This window comes from Saimiri boliviensis, chromosome 2 (genome assembly GCF_048565385.1).
Source record: "Saimiri boliviensis isolate mSaiBol1 chromosome 2, mSaiBol1.pri, whole genome shotgun sequence".
Classification (NCBI taxonomy): domain Eukaryota; kingdom Metazoa; phylum Chordata; class Mammalia; order Primates; family Cebidae; genus Saimiri; species Saimiri boliviensis.
In genome coordinates this window covers 89,603,369-89,626,087 of record NC_133450.1, presented here as the reverse complement: position 1 = coordinate 89,626,087, position 22,719 = coordinate 89,603,369, and the positions used below count along the sequence as shown (strand labels likewise).

Below are 22,719 nucleotides of genomic sequence, written 5' to 3'. Positions count from 1 at the left end.
GGCACTTTTGTGCGTAGTCTTTCGTTTGTTTACATTCTGATATTGACGGGCTGCAGTCATCTGAAGCCTCAAGCTGGAGGTCCCTGTGGCTGACTTAATGAGGCTTGCAGTTGATACTGGCTATTGACTGGAGCTCAGCTGGGAATGTTGACTGAAACACCTACTTATTGGCCTCTCATCATGGTAAAGGCCATGACAGTCTGAGTAGCTAAACTTTTTACATGGTGGCTGGCTTCCCCCAGTATGAGTCTTCCCAAGTGGGGTTTTCATGGTCTTTTTTGACACCAGAAGTCCTTATAGTATCAGTTCCTTTCACTCTAATTATTTAAGCATTCACAACCCTGCCCATATTCAAAGGGTGGGGACAAAGGTCTACACCTTTGATTAGAGTAGCAAAATCACTTACATCTTTGAAAAATTACCACTTTTTTTTATACAGGCTATCATTTCCAGAGTTAACTTATATAATAGTATGATAGTGAACATCTTGTCTTACTTTCACTTTAATGGGAATTAAAAAAAATCCCCATAAAAAATTACTAATAAAAATTACTAAACATGATTTTTGCTTTGAATTATAGGTTTAAGAAAATCATATTAAGGATTTATACATTCTTCTTTATACTAAATTGGAAAAAATAAACAATGGAGTTAAATTGTTATGATTTTTTATAAATATATCCTCAAGAATAGAATTTCGTTTGGTAATTTCGAATTATATTAAATAGCTATGGTCATGGAAGGATATGAACAAAGTGACTACTATTCATATGGTGATGTGTATGGAGAAAGATTTTGTTTTCATTATTTTAAGTATGATTCAGACTCCTTATCAACTTTTAATTGGCTCTACTAATTCTTTTAGGTGATTTTGGAGTTTACTAAACAACAGAAAGAAGAAGATACAATTCTAGTATTTAATGTTACTCAGTTAGGAACAGAAGCTACAGTGAGAACATTTGACCTAACTGCAGTATCTTATTTAAAGAAAATCAGCTTGGATTATTATGAAATTGAAGGTAATAGCCATAAAAATAGAAATAGTAGCCTGTAATAAAGATAGCTCTTATAAGTATGTGAAACACTTTATATAGTATTTATAATAGATAATATCTGTATGGTTCTAAGCATTTTACAAGCAATAACTTATTTAATCCTTATATCAGTGCTATGGGGTAGGCAGTGTTATTGTCTATGGTTTACATGTAAGTAAACTAAGGCATAGACAGTTTATATTAATATAATTTGTCATCATCACAGAACTAGTAAGTGACTGAATTATGATTAAAACCCGGGAAATCTGGCCCTAGGGTCTGTGCTTTTAATTAATATTACCTATTGCTTCAGATAGTCTGTAAAAATCTCCTTGATACTGGGAATATTATTCTCATTTTATAAACAGATAACGGCTAAATAAAGATTAAGCAGCTTACTTAATATCATGTATTTCATGAATGACAAAACTTAGAGTCTGGTCTTAAGATATTGAAGGCCTTGTTCTTTCTTTTAAATAGTACTCATTTACCACAAGAAACACCAAGTTATAAAAATAAAAATGGTAGGATATAAAGTTAGTTCTTTCAGAAACTCTGATAGTTTATTCATTTCCGTGTATATGTTGTGTTCTCAGGTATTTGAGGCATGTAGGAATGGACAGATCTTCAATAATTAAAATTCCCTAACATTTGCCTAAAGCTTTGGTCAAATACCATCATCCCTTGGTATCTGTGGGGCATTGATTCTGGGACCTCTGTGGGTACCAAAGTCCATGGTGCTCAAGTTCCTTATATAAAATGGCATTGTATTTTCTTTTATTTATTTATTTATTTATTTTTATTTTTTTTTTAAGATGGAGTTTCACTCTTGTTGCCCACGCTGGAGTGCAATGGCATGATCTCGGCTTACCGCAACCTCTGCCTCCTGGGTTCAGGTGATTCTCCTGCTTCAGCATCTCAAGTAGCTGGAATTACAGGCATGCGCTGTGACGTCCAGCTAATTTTGCATTTTTATAGTAGAGATGGGGTTTCTCCATGTTGGTCAGGCTGGTCTTAAACTCCCGACCTCAGGTGATCTCCCCGCCTCGGCCGCCCAAAGCACCGGGATTACAGGCGTGAGCCACCATGCCACCATGCCTGGCTCCGGCATTTCACATAGCCCATGCATATCTTTCCATATACTTTAAATATCTCTATATTTCTAATACCTAATACAATGTAAATGCTATGTAAATGGTTGTTGTACCATATTAGTTTTAGATATTTTTGTGTTTTTAATTTTTTATTGTTTTTAATTTTTAAAAAATATTTCAGGCTGAAATTGGTTTGAACTATGGATTGGAATCCATCGATACAGAAGGCTGACTGTATAAAGACCTATGTTTTATAATTTTTTTAAATAGCTGAAACTAAAATCTCCGCTTAGAAGAAAAATATTTTATGTGTTTGTAATTTCTATAGGCACTGTGTTAATACAAAGTTTGCATTATTGTCTTGAGGGAAAAATATAAATAATACATTTTCTAGGCTATTTTTTCCTTTAGTGAAGGTTATGCCCTTGGAAGTCAAGGGAAAATTTTAAGATGTCTCAGAAGCAAGGCTTAAAGAATTGCAAATAATAAAAGATGGATAAAATGGTGGACAAGTTACTTCTCCCTCCAAAGCTTTTGGAGGCAGTTCCTTGGTACATCTACCTAAGAATATAAAGGACATGTAGTAGTACCTGCTGTTTTTAAGTTAAAAAGGAGTTTAACAGTTCTCTCTTAAGAAAAAAAGACAAAGACAAAAATTTTTCTCTTTTAAGTCACCTCTCACACTTTAAACAAAAGGAAATTATTTTAATTTCTATAATAGAAGTAAAATAATTTGTCAGAATTTTAGAAGACACTTGTGAGATCAGGTGAAAATAAATATGCATGTTTTTAACCAAGATGTCAGAGACAACTATTTGTGTTCATTAATTTCATCAGCAGTGATGGCCTTAGTATTTAATAACTGACAACATGCAAAGATTTTCTTGTAAAGCTTAATTAACAAATTTTTAAAAAGTCTAAAAAGTTTCAAATTACAAAAGAGCAATTTATTTGAAACATATTTTTTTTCCTGTTTCTTTAATCTAGGATCCAAAAAGAAGCCCCTTCACTTGATTAGCTCTTCTGACAAGCCTGGATTAGATCTTTTGAAAGTGGAATATGTTAAGGTAGGGACCATAGAATGATTATATATGTATTGTATATTCCAAACTATGTTTCTGGAAGGAAAAATATGACAGTAAAAAACGAATGGCTCTGGATGTGTATCACAGTTTTTAATTATAGGGAAATCTGTTTCTTTTTTCATTTGTACACCTTCTTTCTCTTTCAGTTAAGTACAGGGCTATTATTACACAAAGTCACTGAACTTCTTATCCCCAAAGATGGAAACCTGGGATGAAGTAGGTACCATTTGTCTTCGAGGGCATACTCACATGTCTATACTGATTATAGGTCATATATAGGTGACCTTTGGCTGAGTATCCTGCATGAAAAAGGATAAAGTCATATTAAATTGGGTTCAGAAGAGAAATGCCAGGAATAGGAAGGGCCACAGAAATATTTCCTATGAGCAACACGAAAGGAACTAATGGTATATAGCTGCATTCAAGATATTCAAGATTCGTTGATTTGTTTAATCAGTCAACAGCTATTTATTGACTATCTCTGCATGTGTTATTGGATATCTATACTGTTAGGCGCTTGGGATACAGAGATGAAAAACATTCCCTGTTCTCAAGGAAATTATAGACTAGTAGGGAGATACACAAGTAAATAATCATTAGAATATAATGTGATTGATTCTCTAATAAAGAAAAGCACAAAGCATTATTAGAACAGAGGGGCAAGGGAAATTGGCAAGGCCAGAAAACTTCTCACGGGAGGTAAATCTTTTGAGTTTGAGTTTGTTTATGTTCCCAAGGGACAGAACGAGGACCAATGATTAGTTATGATGGGAGATAGATTTTTGACTCGGTGTGAAGGCCTCGTTAAGATTTCTAAAGATTAGATTTGTAAAGAAACAAGGTTTCTTTTACTGGAGATATAAAAAAAATGGACTTGCTAAAGACTTTATGGAGGGATTTAAGCATTAGGTGATAGATGGGCTATGTTACCTTTATACCTCACAACCTTCAGAGTTTATCATTCTGATTCCTGGCTACAGTTTGACAGAAGTGAATGTTCTCCCACGTTTGAAGAGGAGAACACATTTGCACTATTATAATAAATATGTTATTTGGATGTAACTTTAAAATAATGACAATAAAATTAAATATACAATGAATGTATGTAAAATATATTTATAACTAACTATAAATTAACTAGAAATCATAAATAAGTGATTTCTTTACTTTGATCTTAGTTCCTTCTTTAGAACTATTGTTTCTTTTTTCAGGCTGATAAGAATGGACCTAGTTTTCAAACTGCTTTTGGAAAAACTGAACAAACAGTTAAGGTAAGAAATTCTGTTAAAGGAATTTATCCTGTTTGAAAATAACCTACTCTTGAAGTCTCTCTAGTATCTCTTGAGGAGTATTGACTGGGTAATTTCATGGCATAGTCAAGGATCGATATGAGTTATAAATAACCTCATCGATACCATGCTCTGTGTTTATGATTCAGTTTACTAAAGCTGTTCTTTTATTATATCACATCCTAACATCCTTAAAATTTCAGTATTATTTCTAAATTAGGAAATGCTATAGGCAAAGGAACTTCGATGTACAAAGAACTAAAGGTTTCTAAAGTAGCCAAACTATATACCATTGTTTGATGTACAGGTGGAAAAGTGTATTAAATATAAGGAGAGATGTTGAGCACTTTTGAAGCTATACTACTTATGTAGTAGTTTAGAGTAAGAGGAGCAAAATGTGCTTATGGGTAACATTAAAATGTTAAAATGAAGCTGGGCGTGGTGGCTCATGCTTGTAATCTCAGCACCTTGGGAGGCCTAGGCAAGTGGATCACTTGCGGTCAGGAGTTCAAAACCAGCCTGGCTAACGTGGTGAAATCCCGTCTCTACTAAACTTACAAAAAAATTAGCCAGGTGTGGTGGTGGGTGCCTGTAATCCCAGCTGCTTTGTAGTCTGAAGCAGAATAATCTTGAACTGGGGAGGCGGAGATTGCAGTGAGCTGAGATCGGCCCACTGCACTCCATTCTGGGCAACAGAGTGAAGCTCAAAAGAGAGTTAAAATGAAAGAGCTGAGTGTTAGCTCACACTTTTTTGAGAGGTAGAAGAATATATGTTTTAATATTGTGAAGCTTTTATTGTTTTTATATCCATTTAGTGTTAGGAGAAAATGAAAAGAAATTCTTATTTAAAACAGAGTTTTAAATTTTATATTAATTTGCTATTAGAAAACTACCCATTCTTGAAAGCAGTTGTTTTAACAAGTGTAGTACCTTTTCCCTGTAAGTTATATATTGTGTTTCCTTTTAAATGATAGGACCATTATTGTGATTTGAGGAGATCACTTAGTAACTCACTCATAATTGTCCTTTTTATATTTAAATCTCATGGATGCCACCTTTGAAATCATTTCTAGACATAGTAGTAGCACATGGTGGTTCTGGGATTTTATCTTTTGACTTGTAATTTTATATAATCATAATTATCTATTGAAGATTTAAAAAGCTATTTATATGTTGAATATCAGGATGGCCATGTGAAGCAGAGTATAGATTTCATGACCATTATGCTTGGTAAATGGAGTAATTAGGTTACTGTAATATTCTGATGTACCCCTGTAGTATACAAGTGTAATTTTTCTCTATATTTTCCCTGTTAAAGGGGATTGTGATCTTCCTCTCTTCACTGTTCCTTCTAAATGGTGGAAAGCAATGATGCAGACCCAGCTGAGAATCTTTTGGGTCTGTTCTGGAGACTGCAGGTTATAACTGGCTGTGGAAAACTAATTTTTTCTTTAAAACATTTTTAGGTGGCCTTTTCATCTTTACATCTGTTACTACAAACACAAGCTCTTCTCTCTTCTATTAATTACCTTACAACCATTGTTCCATCAGATGATCAAAGCATGAGTGTTGCCAAGGAGGTACAAATTTCAACTGAAAAACAGCAAAAAAATTCAACTCTGCCAAAAGGTATGAAAAATACATTTTTGTTTTTTGTTAGCAAGGGTTTTCAAATTCTACAGCTAAATGAGGAATACTAGAGATTATCTGACTCAGTCATTTAATTACCATTTTCCCCTTTTCTTCAAATTAAATTATATGCAAGCAACTGATATATAAGGCAAATATAATCAATACTGCTGTTTTAAAAAATGTTTGTTCTTATTTTGGTGGTGATATAGGATGCCTTTAGGTAGGTAATAGGGGGAAAAGATCTGTATTTATACTGAGCTCTTCCTCCTCTCTCAGTGGCTCCTGAAGAGGCTTTATAAAGAGTTAGTCTTTCTTTCCATTTTACACATAAGGAAATTAAGATTCAGACAACAAAGGTAGGGAAGGGCTGAGGAGTGGCATCTAATTGGCCAAGAACCCAGATTTTGGATAAGGAAGAACACAGTTCAGATCCTGATTTTCCAACTTCAACCGTGTAAACTTGGGACACATTATTTAACTTCTCTGAAGTTCAGTGTCCTTATTTATTTTAGTTTTTTTTTTTTTTCTTGCTTTTAAATCACTATTAAAAATGCAAACTTTACAGAATATATGAAGCAAAAAAAATTATTTGAATCTTTAACAGTTGGAGAATGTTAAAATTTTTTTTTAACGTAACAGTGGTTCACTTAATATAGGGAATAAACCTTAATAGAGTGTAGATGACTAGAATTTCACTATGTGATAGAGTGCTTTGTTTTATTTCCAGTGATTGTATCCTCCAAAGATACTGACATTATTGGCTTCAGGCTATTTGCTAAGTTGAATGCCTTCTGTATCGTTGTTTGCAATGAAAAGAACAATATCGCGGAAATCAAGATTCAAGGTAAAAGTTCACACGGTATTAAAAATTGTGAAGAGAGAAGCTTTTTCTTCTTCTTTTTTTTTTTCTTTGCAGTGCTAACGAATGTACAAATAAAGGGCTCTGAGCTGTGAAAGCTGGAGAGACATAATTGGATTGTATGCTTTCTTCTCTTTGGGATACAGATACTGGTCAGAATCTGACCATCCCTATTGAACTTTACACATATCCTGGTGTTTGGGATCTTCCTGAGAGTTATCTAGGAAGTGGAAAAGGGATACTGATGTCAATGTAGAAATGCTGTTGAGCTAGGAGAAATGTCAGTCTAGATTTTAGGTGACGGTCTATGGACATGCTTTATAATAACTTTACTTTTTAATATTTTTTTACGTTTATGTGATTTTTATATATAACATAATTACATATTTGTGTTTATCTTTCCTTATGAAAAGCAGTCTTATAATGAATGACAATATCTGTGAGCACATTATGTTCTTTTAGATAAAAGTTGCCAAAACTCATCTAGCTTTTCCTCTGTCTTACCTTTACTAGCTTGTTGTGATCTGGTAAAGATAAAGAATATGTTTAATAGGTGGCTGGGGGTGGTGGCTCACGCCTGTAATCCCAGCACTTTGGGAGGCTGAGGCAGGCAGATCACCTGAATTCGGGAGTTGGAGACCAGCCTGACCAACATGGAGGAACCCCGTCTCTACTAAAAATACAAAAAATTAGCCTGACGTGGTAGCGCATACCTGTAATCCAGCTACTCGGGAGGCTAAGGCAGGAGAATCGCTTAAACCTGGGAGACGGATGTTGTAGTGAGCTGAGATTGCGCCATTGCAATCTCCAGCTGGGCAACAAGGGTGAAACTCCATCTCAAAAAAACAAAAACAAAAACCAGAATACGTTTAATATGTTTAATGAAAATTTTTAAGAACTTAAAAACTGCAAAACTAGTTTTTTTTTTCCTTTTGTCCTTTCCAAACTGGCAATGCATCTACTAGTCTGAATTTGATTTGTGAAACTTATAGTTTCCATGTAAATGATTGGATATAAAGTATAAAGGATATTTTCTTAAATCCTGAGATAATCTATTTGTACTAGATGTGTTTCTTCCCTGGTTTGAAAATTCAGATAATTGTTTAATGAATTTATAGATTTTGGTGTTTATAAAACCAAAAACTTTAATATTGCAACTTATTCATCCATTGGGAGTTGAAACATTGCTAAATTTAAAAGTCACCCCAAAGTAAAATCATATAATTTAATGGAAATAAAGATCTTATATATGGTAGGTATGTAGAAATTATAGTACACTCTTTTTTCAGGCCTGGATTCCTCCCTTTCTCTTCAGTCAAGAAAGCAGTCACTTTTTGCCAGACTGGAAAATATTATTGTTATAGATGTTGATCCGAAGACAGTTCATAAGAAAGTAAGTGATTGTAAAAAGTTAATATTCTTTAATGGCTGAATATGAAATTCTATTGTAAAGTATATTTTATTTTAAAAACATTAATAAAATAAACTTCAATAGAAAAATGTTTTTATAAATATTACAAATATAAAGCCTTTTCTAAAATTTTGTCATTATCTTTCTGGATGAGAGTACATTCATGTCTCTGTTTTTCAGGCTGTGTCAATAATGGGAAATGAAGTTTTTCGTTTTAATTTGGATTGGTATCCAGATGCTACTGAGGGGGATTTGTATACTGATATGTCCAAAGTGGATGGTGTGCTATCACTGAATGTTGGCTGCATTCAGATCGTCTATCTTCATAAATTCCTTATGTCACTTCTGGTAAAATTGTTATTTGTATATGGATTTTTCAACTTTGAAATACTTTTAAAAGTCTAATAATTATGATGGCAAATGTTATAAATCTTGGATTTTAGGGTGGGCATTATTTTAATTATAGATGGTATTTATGCATGAATGTAGAGATTAAAACTCCCACTTAACAGTTGAAATCTGAATCATTTAATGATTTTTGTCTAGAACAAATTAGTTTTACTATAATATAATGAAGCCAAATTCTTTAGTACAAAAATTATTGGAAAAAAAATTCTTTCTGTGTTTCTTAACCACGTAACATTAACTCATTTCAGGCAGCTCATAGCTCTAGATGGATTATCGGTAATTTCTTACTACCACAAGGAAAGGAGGGCTCAAATGAAAGTTAAATATTGGGGGAAAAAAGTTACTACATGTATGAAAACAAGATTGTGTTATTATTGATGTGCCTGTATTCTCTTTGAATTTCTCTTTTTATACTTTGTGTCCACAGAACTTCCTGAATAATTTCCAGACAGCCAAAGAGTCTCTGAGTGCTGCCACTGCTCAGGCTGCAGAAAAGGCTGCCACAAGTGTGAAAGATCTTGCCCAGAGGAGTTTTCGTGTTTCCATCAATATTGATTTGAAAGCACCAGTTATAGTCATCCCACAGTCTTCCATTTCTACCAATGCAGTTGTGGTAGATCTTGGGTTAATCAGAGTTCAGAATCAGTTTAGTCTGGTATCTGATGAAGACTACGTAAATCCTCCAGTAATTGATAGGTTGGATGTGCAGCTAACAAAGCTTACACTTTCTAGGTATGCTTTTTCAATAATTATGGATTTAAACATTATGTTCATGATTTCCATGAAATTTTATGACCATTGAAATTCTTACCCAACACAGTTTGTTCAAATGAACTCTTCACTTACACAGATTTTCTTTTACTTTTGTGTGTGTGTGTCTGTGTGTGTCTGTGTGTGTTTTGAGATGGAGTCTTGCTCTGTCACCCAGGCTGGAGTTTAGTGGCGTGGTCTTGGCTCACTGGAACCTCTCCCTCCTGGGTTTAAGCGATTTTCCTGCCTCAGCCTCCTTAGTAGCTGAGACTATGGGCATGTGCCACCATACCTGGCTAAATTTTGTATTTTTGATAGAAATGGGGTTTCACCATGTTGGCCGCGCTTGTCTTGAACTCCTGACCTCAGGTGGTGCACATGCTTTGGCCCCCGAAAATGCTGGGATTACAGGTGTGAGCCACCATGCCTGGTCCAGAACAGTTTTTTATTTTGTTTTTTTTTGAGACGAAGTCTCGCTGTGCTGCTCAGGCTAGAGTGCAGTGACGCAATCTCAGCTCTCTGCAACCTCCGCCTCCCGGATTCAAGCAATTCTCCTGCTTCAGCCTTTTGAGTATCTGGGAATATAGGCACGAACCACCACACCTGGCTCAATTTTTTGTATTTTTTTTTTTTTGGTAGAAATGGGGTTTCTCCATGTTGGCTAGGCTAGTCTCAAACTCCTGACCTCAGGTGATCTGCCCACTTCGGCCTCCCAAAGTGCTGAGATTATAGGCATGAGCCCCCTGCACCAGGCCGCCAGAACAGTTTTTAAATCAACTTTTACTTTCAAAAATTTCAAACCTATAGAAAAATTGAAAAAAATGGTACTGTGAATGTACCTACATATCCTTCATCTAGGTTCACAAATTGTTTATATTTCATTTAATCTGTCTATACATATATATATTATTTAAAACATTTTTGTTAAATCATTTGAGAATAGACATCTTAACTCTTTGTCTCTAAATACTTTGTCATATGTCTCCTATAAACAAGGATATTCATTCTTTTACATTAACCATGATATAATTATAGAAATTTAATATTGATACAATACTATAATCTGAAATTCAGTCAATATTCAGATTTTACCAGTTGTTCCATTATAATAATTTCCATTATAGGAATATCCACTGTTTCACCCAATTCAGGATCACCCATAGTGTATACTTGTATTCTGCATTACTGAGGAGGATTTCTGTACTGACAAAAATTTATTTTGGAGTAGTTCTTGAGCTTTTCTTTGTCTTTTATGACTATATGACTATTACTGTAGTTTTGAAGAAAACAGTCTGGTTCCGTTTACCTCTCAATTTGGTTTTGTCTGAGTGATTCCTCCTGGTTTGATTGAACTTGTACATTTTTGGCAGGGACGTTATGTAAATTATGTTGTATCTTAAGTGCTCATACCAGGCGGCACATGAAATCTGTACATAATACATTTAAAAATTATTTTCTACCCCAGCAATGAAGATTTAATTATGTAGAATAAAAAATTAATGACTGTAAGGCAAGTCCAGAAAATAATCCTAGAGAAGAGCTTTATGAAATGCCTTAGAAAATGCTAACTGCTCACCTCTTGTTCACTTTGCCATCATTTTCTTCAGTCTCTGCACCAACATACCTATTAATCCCTGAACAACTGTATGTAATGATTTTCTCTATTTCTTTGTATGGATTGCTTTTAAAAACTTATTCCATTTTTCACCTATCTCCTGTTTTTTTTAAAAAAAGTTTTCTTAATGGTTCATTGTATATCACCTTTTAATTTGTCCCTTCTAGTGGATTATAGATTAATTATAGATTCAGTTTTGAAGATATTCAAGCCACACTGTTTCAAATCAGTATTTAGAACGGCCAAAAACTGCTTGACTTTGCTTTTTTAAATTTGTTGCATTTCTTCCCTATATCTATGCATATGTAACATTTCTATTTTTCACAGGACAGTCATCCAGCCAGGCGTCTATCATCCTGATATTCAGCTGTTGCACCCAATTAACTTGGATTTTTTTATAAATCGGAATATAGCTGCATCTTGGTACCACAAGCTGCCTGTTGTGGAAATTAAAGGACATCTTGATTCAATGAATGTAAGTATATGAGTGAAAAAAAAATTCATTGTTGAAATTTTAAACTCTGAAGACTTTTAAAGTTGAAATCCAAATGAAATATAGACTTTTTTGCTGAATAGCATAAGAAAAATTTCAATGAGACTTTTTCCAACAAGATCATTACTATTTTCTGTAGAATTAAACCTTTAGTTAAGATTTCTTAACTTTAAAATTTGTTATGCATATGTATTGGTAGAGATCTGTATATAAATTATGTATTAACTTTATCTCACATATTATATATGTACATTTTTATTTTTAGGGATATCTAAGTACCCCTAGGATAATTATAGCATTGAAGAAAATATTTATTTTTTATATTGAAGACAACCTTTTTATTTCATTGGAGTTGTTATTGTTTAAAAAGTAGAATTTATGCATTTTCCCAATTTGTCACTTTTAAAAAAAAGATAATATTTCTTTGATCATTATTAACTTTCAGTAAACATAAGTCATTGGAGCTAATATTGACTGACAAATTACATTGATTTTTCTGTAAACATCTTATTATCTTTGAAAATAAAAACTTTAACATGAAATAAATAATACAATTCTTGTGGGTTTTGATTGTATGTAACTTTTTAGTGTTAGGATTATTCTGTCCCTCATGTGTTACAACTGGGAATTTATTTTCTGTATTACAGTTGTTTCATTTAAAAATGTAATATAGTTAATTTTTAACATAATATTTTACAGGTTAGTCTAAATCAAGAAGATCTTAATCTTTTATTTAGGATACTAGCAGAAAATCTCGGTGAGGGTACTGAAGACTTGTGTAAAGTGAAACCAAGGACACAAGAGACAGGTAAGAGGCTGACAGTAAGTGACGTAATACTTATGTGTCTATTTATATTATGGTTTAGTAGGGAATTAGGAAATAAAAAGTAAACAAATGTATGTTTACAAGTTACAGTTCATATTACCAAGAAAATATACAAGATGCTATTGAATGAAATCATAGTTGGAGATGATTGACTTTCTTAAGTTTTCAGTTATAGTTTCAGACTTTTTTCCAAGTTGCATGAGTGAAGAGGAGGCCATAAAGAAGGCCTTCAAATCAATGGTAGATTGTTGAAGTATCATTGAAATTGCATGTATAGAAGAAGCCATTCTGAGTTGGCAGTAGGTTATGGTAGCATAGTGTATCTGATTTTTCAAAAAGGCTTGGTAGTAAAATATCTGTAGGAATTGAAATGGTTGATAAATTATCACTTTCCAGAGATACTGAGAAGATTATACAGGAGTAAAAATGGAAACCGAATTTAAATTATTAGTTAAAGGGGCCCTTTTGACTTAAAGACAAAATAACTCCCAGCCTTATTTTTTAAGGTAATATATGCATATATACATATATGTGTGTATTTATATATAATGTATGTATATACACATAAATGTATAATCTTTAGTTTTTTTCAAACATGGTATCATCCTGTATGTATACATGCATGTGTGTGTTTATTATGCACTTTGCTTTTTTGAAGAAATATTAACAGTGTATCTTGGTGTCTATTCCATATCTGTAGATATGTATAGATCTCCTTCATTCTTTGTAATGGTTGCATGGTATTAAATTCTGTTGAAGTATCTTAATTTATTTAGCAAGTTCCTAGTGGTAGACGTTTTTAAACTTTCATTATCGCCGTGTCGCATTAAATATCCTCATACGTACTTTTATAAGTATGTATATATCTATAGGATAACACCAGTTAAAAGATATGTAAATTATTAATGTAAATTTAATTGACAATTAGGTCAGCAAATCAATAGACTAATTGAAGATTTTGACAGATCTTGCTGTTTACCCTCCATAGAACGTTACTAACTTTGCACTCCCACCAGGTTGTTTTTCTTTACCTTTCTAACACAGAATATTATCAGATTTAAAAAATTTTGTCCATATGCTAAGTGAAAACTGGCATCACATTGTATTTTTTATTAAAGAATGATTTTATTGTATTTTAGTACATACAGTGAAGTGTAAAAATATTCAGTGTACAATTCAGTGAATTTTTTCATGTATGGATACATCTGTGTAATCACCATGATCAACAAATAGTACATTTTCAGTACCCCAAAAGGTTTCTCTCTTGTCCTTTGTCAGTCAGTACCAAACACCCTGCCTGCAAATCTACCCAGAGGTAACTAGCATTTTAACTTGTAATAGATTAGTTTTGCTTCTTGAATTTCATGTAAATGGAATCATACAGAATTTACTCTTTGATGTTTGGCTTCTTCAGCATTATGTTTGCAAGATTTGCAGCAGTAGTTTGTTCTTTTTATTTCTGTGCAGTATTCAGTTATATGAATGTATCAAAATTTATTTTATTCTATCTTTGATGGACATTCAGGTTGTTTCCAGTTTTTAGCTATCATGAATGAAATTGCTATGAATGTTACTTGGTGTCTTTGACATAATTATCTACACTTTGTTTTTTGGATATATAGGTAGGAGTAGAATTACTCGGTCATACGTGAGATTTACATTTAGCTTCAGTCACTTGTGCCATACTGATTGCACTAATTTACTTTCCTAGCAGCAATGTATGAGAGTTCCAGTTGTTTTACATTCTCTCCAGTACTGGGCTTTGGCAATCTTTTTACATTTAGCATTCTATAGATATGCAGTGGCATCTCACTATGGATTTTATTTGCTTTTTGATTACTAGTGATGGTGAACACGTTTTCATAATGGTTATTGGCCGTTTGGATATCCTTTTTAGTGAAGTAACCATTTAATCCTATTGACAGCTATTTTTATTGAGATGTTTGCCTTTTTTCTTATTGATATGTGGTTTTAAAATTCTGATTATGAGCCCTTTGTTGGTTATATGTGTTACATGCATGTCTGTGTAGAAATATCTTTTTCCCTATCTGTGGTTTGCCTTTCACACTTTTTTTTTTCCAACTTTTATTTTAGGTTCAGGGGGTCCATGTATGGGTTTGTTACATGGGTAAATTGTGTGTCACTGAGATTTCATCTACAAATGATCCCATAACCCATGTAGTGAGCATAGTACCTGACAGGTAGTTTTTCAGCCCTCTTCCTGTCCACCTTCCCTCAACCCCAGTAGTCCCCAGGGTCTGTTGTTGCCATCTTTATGTCCATGTGTACTTAATGTTTAGCTCCCACTTACAAGTGAGAACATATGGTATTTGGTTTTTTGTTGCTGGGTTTACTCATTCAGGATAGTGGCCTCCAGCTCCATCCATGTTGCTGCAAAGGACATAATTTCATTTTTTTGTGTGTGGCTAGTAGTGTTCCACGGAGTATAGGTACCACATTTTCTTTTTTTTTTCTTTTCTTTATTTTTTTTAGATGGAGTTTCACTCTTGTTACCCAGGCTGGAGTGCAATGGCGCGACCTCGGCTCACCGCAACCTCCGCCTCCTGGGTTCAGGCAATTCTCCTGCCTCAGCCTCCTGAGTAGCTGGGATTACAGGCACGCGCCGCCATGCCCAGCTAATTTTTTGTATTTTTAGTAGAGACGGGGCTTCACCATGTTGACCAGGACGGTCTCGATTTCTTGACGTCGTGATCCACCCGCCTCGGCCTCCCAAAGTACTGGGATTACAGGCTTGAGCCACCGCGCCCGGCGGTACCACATTTTCATTATTCAGCCCACTGCCACTTGGCATCTAGGGTGATTCCTTGTCTTTGCTATTGTGAATAATGCTGTGATGAACAGGTGGGGGTATGTGTCTTTTTGGTAGAATCATGTATTTTTATTTGAGTATGTACCCAGTAACTGGAGTACTGGGTCAAAGGGTTTAAGTTCTCTGATAAATCTCAAAACTGCTTTCTACAGTGGCTGAACTAATTTACATTCCCACAGTATGTAAGTATTCCCTTTGTTATGCAACCTGGCCAACGTATGTTATTTTTTTGACTTTCCAATAGCTATTCTGACTGGTGGCCTTTCACTCTTCTAATGGATCTTTTAATGAATAGAATTTGTTAATTTCAATCAGCTTAAATTTACTGTTTGTTAAAATGATCAATGTTTTTTTTTTTCCACTTGAAAAATCTTTGCCTATTCTGGGAATTGTTTTTTAAAAGCAAAAATATTTGCTAGAATCATTTTCCCTGGTTCACATTATGTTTGGAACAGTGTTAGAGTAAGACGATAGTTAAGAAACCCTACCCTATACAATGCTTTGTCAAAGGTAATGATTAACAATAGTGACTTTCTATATGGAATTCTGGTATAGTTTATACTACATGGTTCCTGTGTGTTGTATCAGTGGTCAAGATAACGTCAACTGCAATAATAGTAATAACTTATTTAATGATATTGAGGGACAGTGGAGAGTGAAGACTGTAAAATCAGACTGACAAATTTGGACTCTGCCATTTGTGCAACACTGGGCAAGGGACTAAATCTGTCTGAATCTCATTTGGTCACTTCTAAAATAAGGGCAATAAAGTTCTTACCTCAAAGGTAGGTCATAAGAATTAAATAGGAAAGTATATATACAGCCCTTAGAACAGTGTCTGCCACACAGGTGAGCACTTAGTAAGTGATAGCTGTTAATATTTTTTATATTACAGTTTAAAAAGCAATTTTATTGCATTTCAGGGTGTGCGAATTTCAGAAACAGCGTCAAAATTATATAGCTTTACTTTTGTTTCTTAGTGTGGTGTAACCTCCTGCTCCCTTTTTTCTTTTCTAGTCTTAACTCTTGTTATCCCCCTAATGACTTAACCATATCGAACTCCATTCTGTTTGCAAAACCTATCATGTGTTTTCCTCCTTTCCAGTAATGTCTCCGCTGTGTGAGGAGGTCCTTTAGCTCTCCTCTAAGAGCCTTTCTTGACTTCTGTAAAACAATGTCACTCTTCCAGTGCATTTTATATAGCCTCTATTAACATTTGTTCACTTACTGTGATTAGGTATGGCCTGCTTATTTTGTTTGTCCTTTTTTTTTTTTTTTTTTTTTTTTTTGAGACGGAGTCTTACTCTATCACCACGTTGGAGTGCAGTGGCGCAATCTCGGCTCACGGCAACTCCGCCTCCTGGGTTCAAGAGATTCTTCCGCCTCAGCCTGCGGAGTAGCTGGGACTACAGGCATGTGCCGCTATGCTCCGCTATTTTTTGTATTTTTAGTAGAGACGGGATTTCACCATGTTGGCCAGGATGGTCTCAATCTCCTGACCTCGTGATCCGCCTCCCTTGCCCTCCCAAAGTGCTGGTATTACAGGCGTGAGCCACCGCGCCTGGCCTTGTTTGTCTTTTAAATGTATATGCCTCTTCTACTAAACCATGAGTTTTCTAAGGGCTAGCACTGTTACTAATTTGTGGATGTTAATTGCTTCTATCAGGTCCAGAATACTCACATAAGTCCACAATAAGTATTTGTGGAAGAAATGTGTGAATAAAAGTGAATGGATTTCTTTTAAACATTTCAGGTGAAATTAAAGAGCCTCTTGAAATTTCCATATCACAACAAGACGTACCTGCTTCAAAAAATACTTTAACAGCTGGAGTGGAAGAAATTAGATCTGTAGACATCATTAATATGCTGCTGAATTTTGAAATTAAAGAGGTGTGTAATTTTCAGCTGTTTTTGTAAAGTGAGGTGAAAAAGTACTGGATATTTGGAATTACCTCTACTAAACTTGTAGTTAATTGATACTGATGAAAAAAATCTTTGGGCTGCTCACATATAGCAGTGATTTTTTTTTTTTTTTTTTTTTTTTTGAGACAGAGTTTTTCTCTGTCGCTGGACTGGAGTGCAGTGGCTTGATCTTGGCTCACTGCAACCACTGCCTTCCAGGTTCAAGTGATTCTCCTGCCTCAGCCTCCTGAGTAGCTGGCCATTACAGGCAGCTGCCACTATGCCCAGCTAATTTTTATTTTGTATTTTTAGTAGAGAGAGGATTTCACCATGTTGGTCAGGATGGTTTTGATCTCTTGACCTTGTGATCCGCCTGCCTCGGCCTCCAAAAGTGCTAGGATTACAGATATGAACCACAGTGCCTGGCTCAGCAGTGATGTTTTAAATATTAAAAGTTTGTTAAACATTTGGGAGCTACAGTATTTCATAGAGAAAATGACAGCATCCTATAACATGCTTTTTAATGATTTTAGGATAGTTGGAATGTCACTTGCCTTGGATGTCATATAAGAAAGGCAGGAAAGGGAAATAGTGTCAGAGAAATTCTTTTCAAATGTTAGAAACCCTTGATAGAATAAAATACTATATGCCTGCATTTTTAAAAAAGTTAAATTACTAATATGTTTACCATCTGCATATTCTTGAGAAAAGATGAAATGGATTTTCTTCTTTACTCACACATCCAACAAATATTTGTTGTATGTGTCTTGTGACAAGGATAGAGGCAAAAAGTATAGAGTCTGAACTCATGTGGGAAAACTATTAAAATTTTTGTAATCACTTCACGAAAACTCTTGCTGAAGATGCTGTTGGAGCTTGCGGTGCTGATGGTAGGGAGGGGGCATTTAAGCAGACTGAGAGGCTCAGTAAAGATTTTCTGGAGGAGGAGATATTTGAATCAAGTTTTTAAAGAGAAATAAATTATCTGAGAAAAGGGATCAGGAAAGGGTCTGGGAGCAAGCCAGAGAGGAACAGGCATAAAAGTGTGAGTATGTGAGAAAGCATAGTGGATACAGAGACTTGTAAGGACTTCCTCTAAATCTGTTTTATCAGAGCTTATGTTTTTTCTCTGAGCTAAAAATAATAAACTTTTAAATAGGCTGGTTGCAATGGCTTATGCCTATAATCTCAGCTCTTTGGGAGGCCAAGACTGGAGGATCATGTGAGTCCAGGTATTAGAGACCAGCCTGGGCAATGTAACGAGACCACATTCTACAAAAAAAAAAAAAAAAAAAATTTTTAAATTATTCAGGTGTGGTGGCATGTGCCTTTACTCCTGGCTACTTGGAAGGCAGGAGGATCGCTTGAGCCCAGGAGGTCAAGACTGCAGTGAGCTCTGATTGTGCCACTGCACTCTAGCCAGGGTGACAGAGCAAGACCCTGTCTCTAACAATCAGTCAATAAACAAACAAACAAACTTTTAAAGGAATGAGCTCTAGTTTTAGGAATCTGAAATACATGCTTTGAAGCCAACTTCTTTTACATTAAACTTGTATGTTTTTCTGGTTAATACCGGAGTTACTGAAGTTTTTAAGCCTTGGTCGTTGAAACATTGATAGATGAATCATTCTATTTGCAGATATACTTAACATGCACACATATACAACATATATACATACATATATAAAACCCGTAAGACATTTTAAGTATTATTTGTGATGTATATTATGGTTGTTCTCTTTCCTTAAGACAGTGATTGGGTTAAAGGGGAGCAGTTTGCATTGGATATTTGGCATTCTTTGAAAACATTTTCTGTTGCATTATCTGGGAGGGTAATGGCTAATGACAGCTGGTAGGTAGAGGCAGGGAATGCTGCCTTGTATCGTATGATTCATAAGACAGTCCCCACTACAAAGAATTACCAGCTCAAAATGTTAATACTGCCAAAGTTGAGAAAAGTTGCCTTAGGAATAGTGTAAAAATTGGCTGTTAGTATCATAGACTTTTAGTTGGATAGCTGTCCATCAGACTAGGACTTCTGGGAATTAGGCCAAACTGCAGGCACAAACAGAAGTAAACATCTTAACATTATGTGAATTTCTTGCTTATAGTACTCCAGATGCTTATTAAATTCTTGACTTACCTTCATTGTGTGTTAGTGAAATAGTTGATGTTAATACTGGTACCTTCTTTTAGGTTGTAGTTACTTTGATGAAAAAATCAGAAAAGGAAGGAAGACCTTTACATGAGCTAAATGTCCTGCATCTTGGAATGGAAGCTAGAGTTAAAACCTATGACATGACTGCTAAAGCTTATCTAAAAAAAATTAGTATGCGATGCTTTGATTTCACTGGTAAGTGTGAAATATTGTCTGTGAAAATTATTCATTAGGCAGATGATCCCTACTTTATCAACATTAAACATATTTATTTGTGTACAGTTGTGTTAATTTCCTACTACATTAACTCAGCTTTTCAAAAACAGTCCCTGGGTACACAGGTTGGGGACCCATTGAAAAGTTGATTTAATTTACTAGAAAAAAGATGTTTTATTTGTTTTTTAAATTTTTAAATTATACGAGTTTTAACATTTCTTTTAAATTATGCTAATGTGTGTTTGTGAAAAATCAAAATTAAACACAAAAGTATATAGAGGAAAAAAATTAATATCATCTGTAGTCTCATGTCCTTCCCTCAGAATAAATACTAAGTTATTGTTAGTGGGTATCCTTGACCTTTTAAGTTCCTGCAATAAGCTAACTTTTAAAGTTCTATTAGTGTTTAAAGTTTATAAGAACTCTATGGGATATCTTTAAGTAAATTTGTATTGAGAATAATTCCTACTTTATGTATTTTATAGATTCTTTAATATACTAGGATTTGTTTAGATGAGAGTAGTATTGTAGTACCATGTATTATACAAGTTGTAATTGGTGGGTACTAGTATTTTTGTTTTATGGAATTTGTTTCCTTTTTTTTCAAAGCCAGGTTTATTGAGGTATGATTTATACACAGTGTACTTTACTCTTTTTAGTGTACAGTTCTGAGTTTTGACAAATGTACATTTGTGTAATGGTTGGTCTTGTTTTAAAACGTGTGAAATGTTTAACTTGATGTATCAACCTTGTCTTTCTTCTCTATTAGACTCAAAAGGAGAACCTCTTCACATTATTAACTCTTCTAATGTGACTGATGAACCCCTTCTGAAAATGTTACTGACAAAGGTACATTTCATTTCATTTCTAGTATTCTTTAATATTTGAATATATAAAGTTATATATATTACCCTTGTATTTAATATTCCAGTTTTCTCTCCCAACATTTTTCAATCTAAACTGATTGATTGTGGTAAATTTTACAAGCATCTGAAAATCCTAGATACGTTCATTAACCTTCTGAGTTACTCTATGATGTTGAATAAATGAGAGTAATATAAAGTTCCATTGTAATCCAAAGTAAAGTGTGTTTTATATAATCTGGCACTTTTTCCTACTTTTTAGATTAGTGTACCTAATCTGGATATACTAGCATTTCCTCCACAGTAAGATAAGGAATTTGAGAGTTTTTGCTTGTATGGAATGTGAGAAATGCTAATGTGGTCAGTTTGGATTTTTTTGAATGGTCTTCTTTGCCTTTAAAAAATAGGGTTTCACTCTTTTAATAGCATGCTTAGAAAAGTAAAGAGTATATGTATTTTCAGTATATGAATTTTTAGTGTTTGAAACTCAGTGGTGTAATTTTCCACTATTTGTAGGCAGACAGTGATGGACCAGAATTTAAAACTATTCATGACAGTACCAAACAGAGACTGAAGGTAAATCTTTTATAATTTACTGTAAGGCTGGGTTGTGTTGATTAAATCTAGCTTCATAGCCATTTTCAATTGTGAGATTGTAAATTCTAACATGAGAATAACAGTGGCAGTAATAATATTTCTGATCTAATTTATGCATAAAGTTAAATAGATATAGAATTGGAATAAAGTTCTTACAGAAAGTTGATTTGAATTCTGAAAATATTGTTTGCTAATTTTGACTTAGATTTCTTGAAAAGTATGTTAATAATACACTTAAAGGCAATTTTGTTACTCATTTTAGTTGACTCTGGTTATTTGGCCTAACACTGGTGGAAGCATTAAACATTTGAATTATGTATTGGCATTCAAATTAGAATAAGATATGGTGGAGGGTAAAGCATAACCTAGTGCAGACATTGCTCACAGTCCATTTGAACATGCATAGTCAGCTTGGAACTCTCTGAAATGTGGTTTCAAGCCTGATAATATTTCCTGTGTCTTTACTTAAAATCCATCCAGTTCTGTTGAGTTAAAAACCAGAGTGTGGAGAGTATTGGTTTATTATCTGGCAAATATTAACATTTTAATAGAGTTAGTTCTTAAAAAAATTAAAATTTTAAAAAGGCCCTTACTTAATTGAACTATTCTTGTGCTGCTTATATCTGTTGAACCCTGATGTAAAAATGTTACTGCATCTGAAATCTGCCTCTCTAATTGTTCATTGTATTAGGTTTCATTTTCATCCTTAGATGTAGTACTTCATTTGGAAGCTTTACTTTCCTTCATGGATTTTTTATCATCTGCTGTTCCATCCTCTGAACCTTCCTCTTCTGAAAAGGAATCTGAGCTGAAACCACTTGTGGGGGAGTCCAGAAGTATCACTGTCAAAGCTGGTAATAATTTTGAATCATGATCTAATGCTTTGTATCTGAACTTTAATAATAATATAGCAACTTGTTTCTTTTCCATTAAGTTAAGTATTTAGCATATTGACATTGCTGCTCTGATAGGTTAGTTTCAAGAGAAAGAAAACATTATCTCTATAGGATTATAGAGCAGTTTAGTGAAGAATTTTAAATAAATATTGTTTAATGTTATGTATTTATATTTCAATTCACTGTCTAGTTTTTACATAAAATAGAAATGTATGTACTTTATGTTGATGTGTCTTTGCAGTCTTCAGTTCAATGAAAGTTAGAAAGGAAGAAGTTCAATTATGGATTCAATCTTACATGATAACAAAGATCCATTTCAGTTAGTCAGGTAGACTTGACTTACCTGGTGCTCAGTAATTTTAAGTGCTTTGTGGAACAATCCAGGGAAGGAGCTCATGGAATGGACAGACACTGGTTTCCAACCAAAATTATATTTTGATCACACAGATATGGGCACGTGGTCCTCAGGCATATGACTTATGTTATGAAATATTAGGTATGACATTCTGTGTGAATAAAGAGCATTTGCTTTTTTTTTTTTTTTTTTTGAGACGGAGTTTCACTCTTGTTACTCAGGCTGGAGTGCAATGGCGCGATCTCGGCTCACGGCAACCTCTGCCTCCTGGGCTCAGGCAATTCTCCTGCCTCAGCCTCCTGAGTAGCTGGTACTACAGGCACGCACCACCATGCCTAGCTAATTTTTTGTATTTTTAGTAGAGACGGGGTTTCACTATGTTGACCAGGATGGTCTCGATCTCTTG

The 22,719-nt window shown here is 34.2% G+C and overlaps 1 protein-coding gene across 10 annotated transcripts in view; it reads left to right on the top strand.

The window, feature by feature from the left end:
• Positions 1–22,719, top strand: part of VPS13C (vacuolar protein sorting 13 homolog C) — a 194,741-nt gene that overhangs the window by 80,847 nt on the left and 91,175 nt on the right. For 6 of the 10 annotated variants that reach the window (XM_074393856.1, XM_074393855.1, XM_074393854.1 and 3 more), the window contains 16 exons: positions 866–1,019; positions 1,850–1,930; positions 3,116–3,195; positions 4,425–4,484; positions 5,969–6,131; positions 6,862–6,978; positions 8,283–8,386; positions 8,585–8,752; positions 9,240–9,544; positions 11,505–11,652; positions 12,370–12,478; positions 17,080–17,216; positions 19,425–19,581; positions 20,372–20,451; positions 20,982–21,041; positions 21,754–21,916. In XM_074393856.1, coding sequence (XP_074249957.1) covers positions 866–1,019; positions 1,850–1,930; positions 3,116–3,195; positions 4,425–4,484; positions 5,969–6,131; positions 6,862–6,978; positions 8,283–8,386; positions 8,585–8,752; positions 9,240–9,544; positions 11,505–11,652; positions 12,370–12,478; positions 17,080–17,216; positions 19,425–19,581; positions 20,372–20,451; positions 20,982–21,041; positions 21,754–21,916 — 2,086 coding nt within the window. The remainder of the gene's footprint in view (positions 1–865; positions 1,020–1,849; positions 1,931–3,115; positions 3,196–4,424; positions 4,485–5,968; positions 6,132–6,861; positions 6,979–8,282; positions 8,387–8,584; positions 8,753–9,239; positions 9,545–11,504; positions 11,653–12,369; positions 12,479–17,079; positions 17,217–19,424; positions 19,582–20,371; positions 20,452–20,981; positions 21,042–21,753; positions 21,917–22,719) is intronic. The other 4 variants (XM_074393857.1, XM_039468891.2, XM_074393859.1 and 1 more) reach the window with 1 other exon arrangement.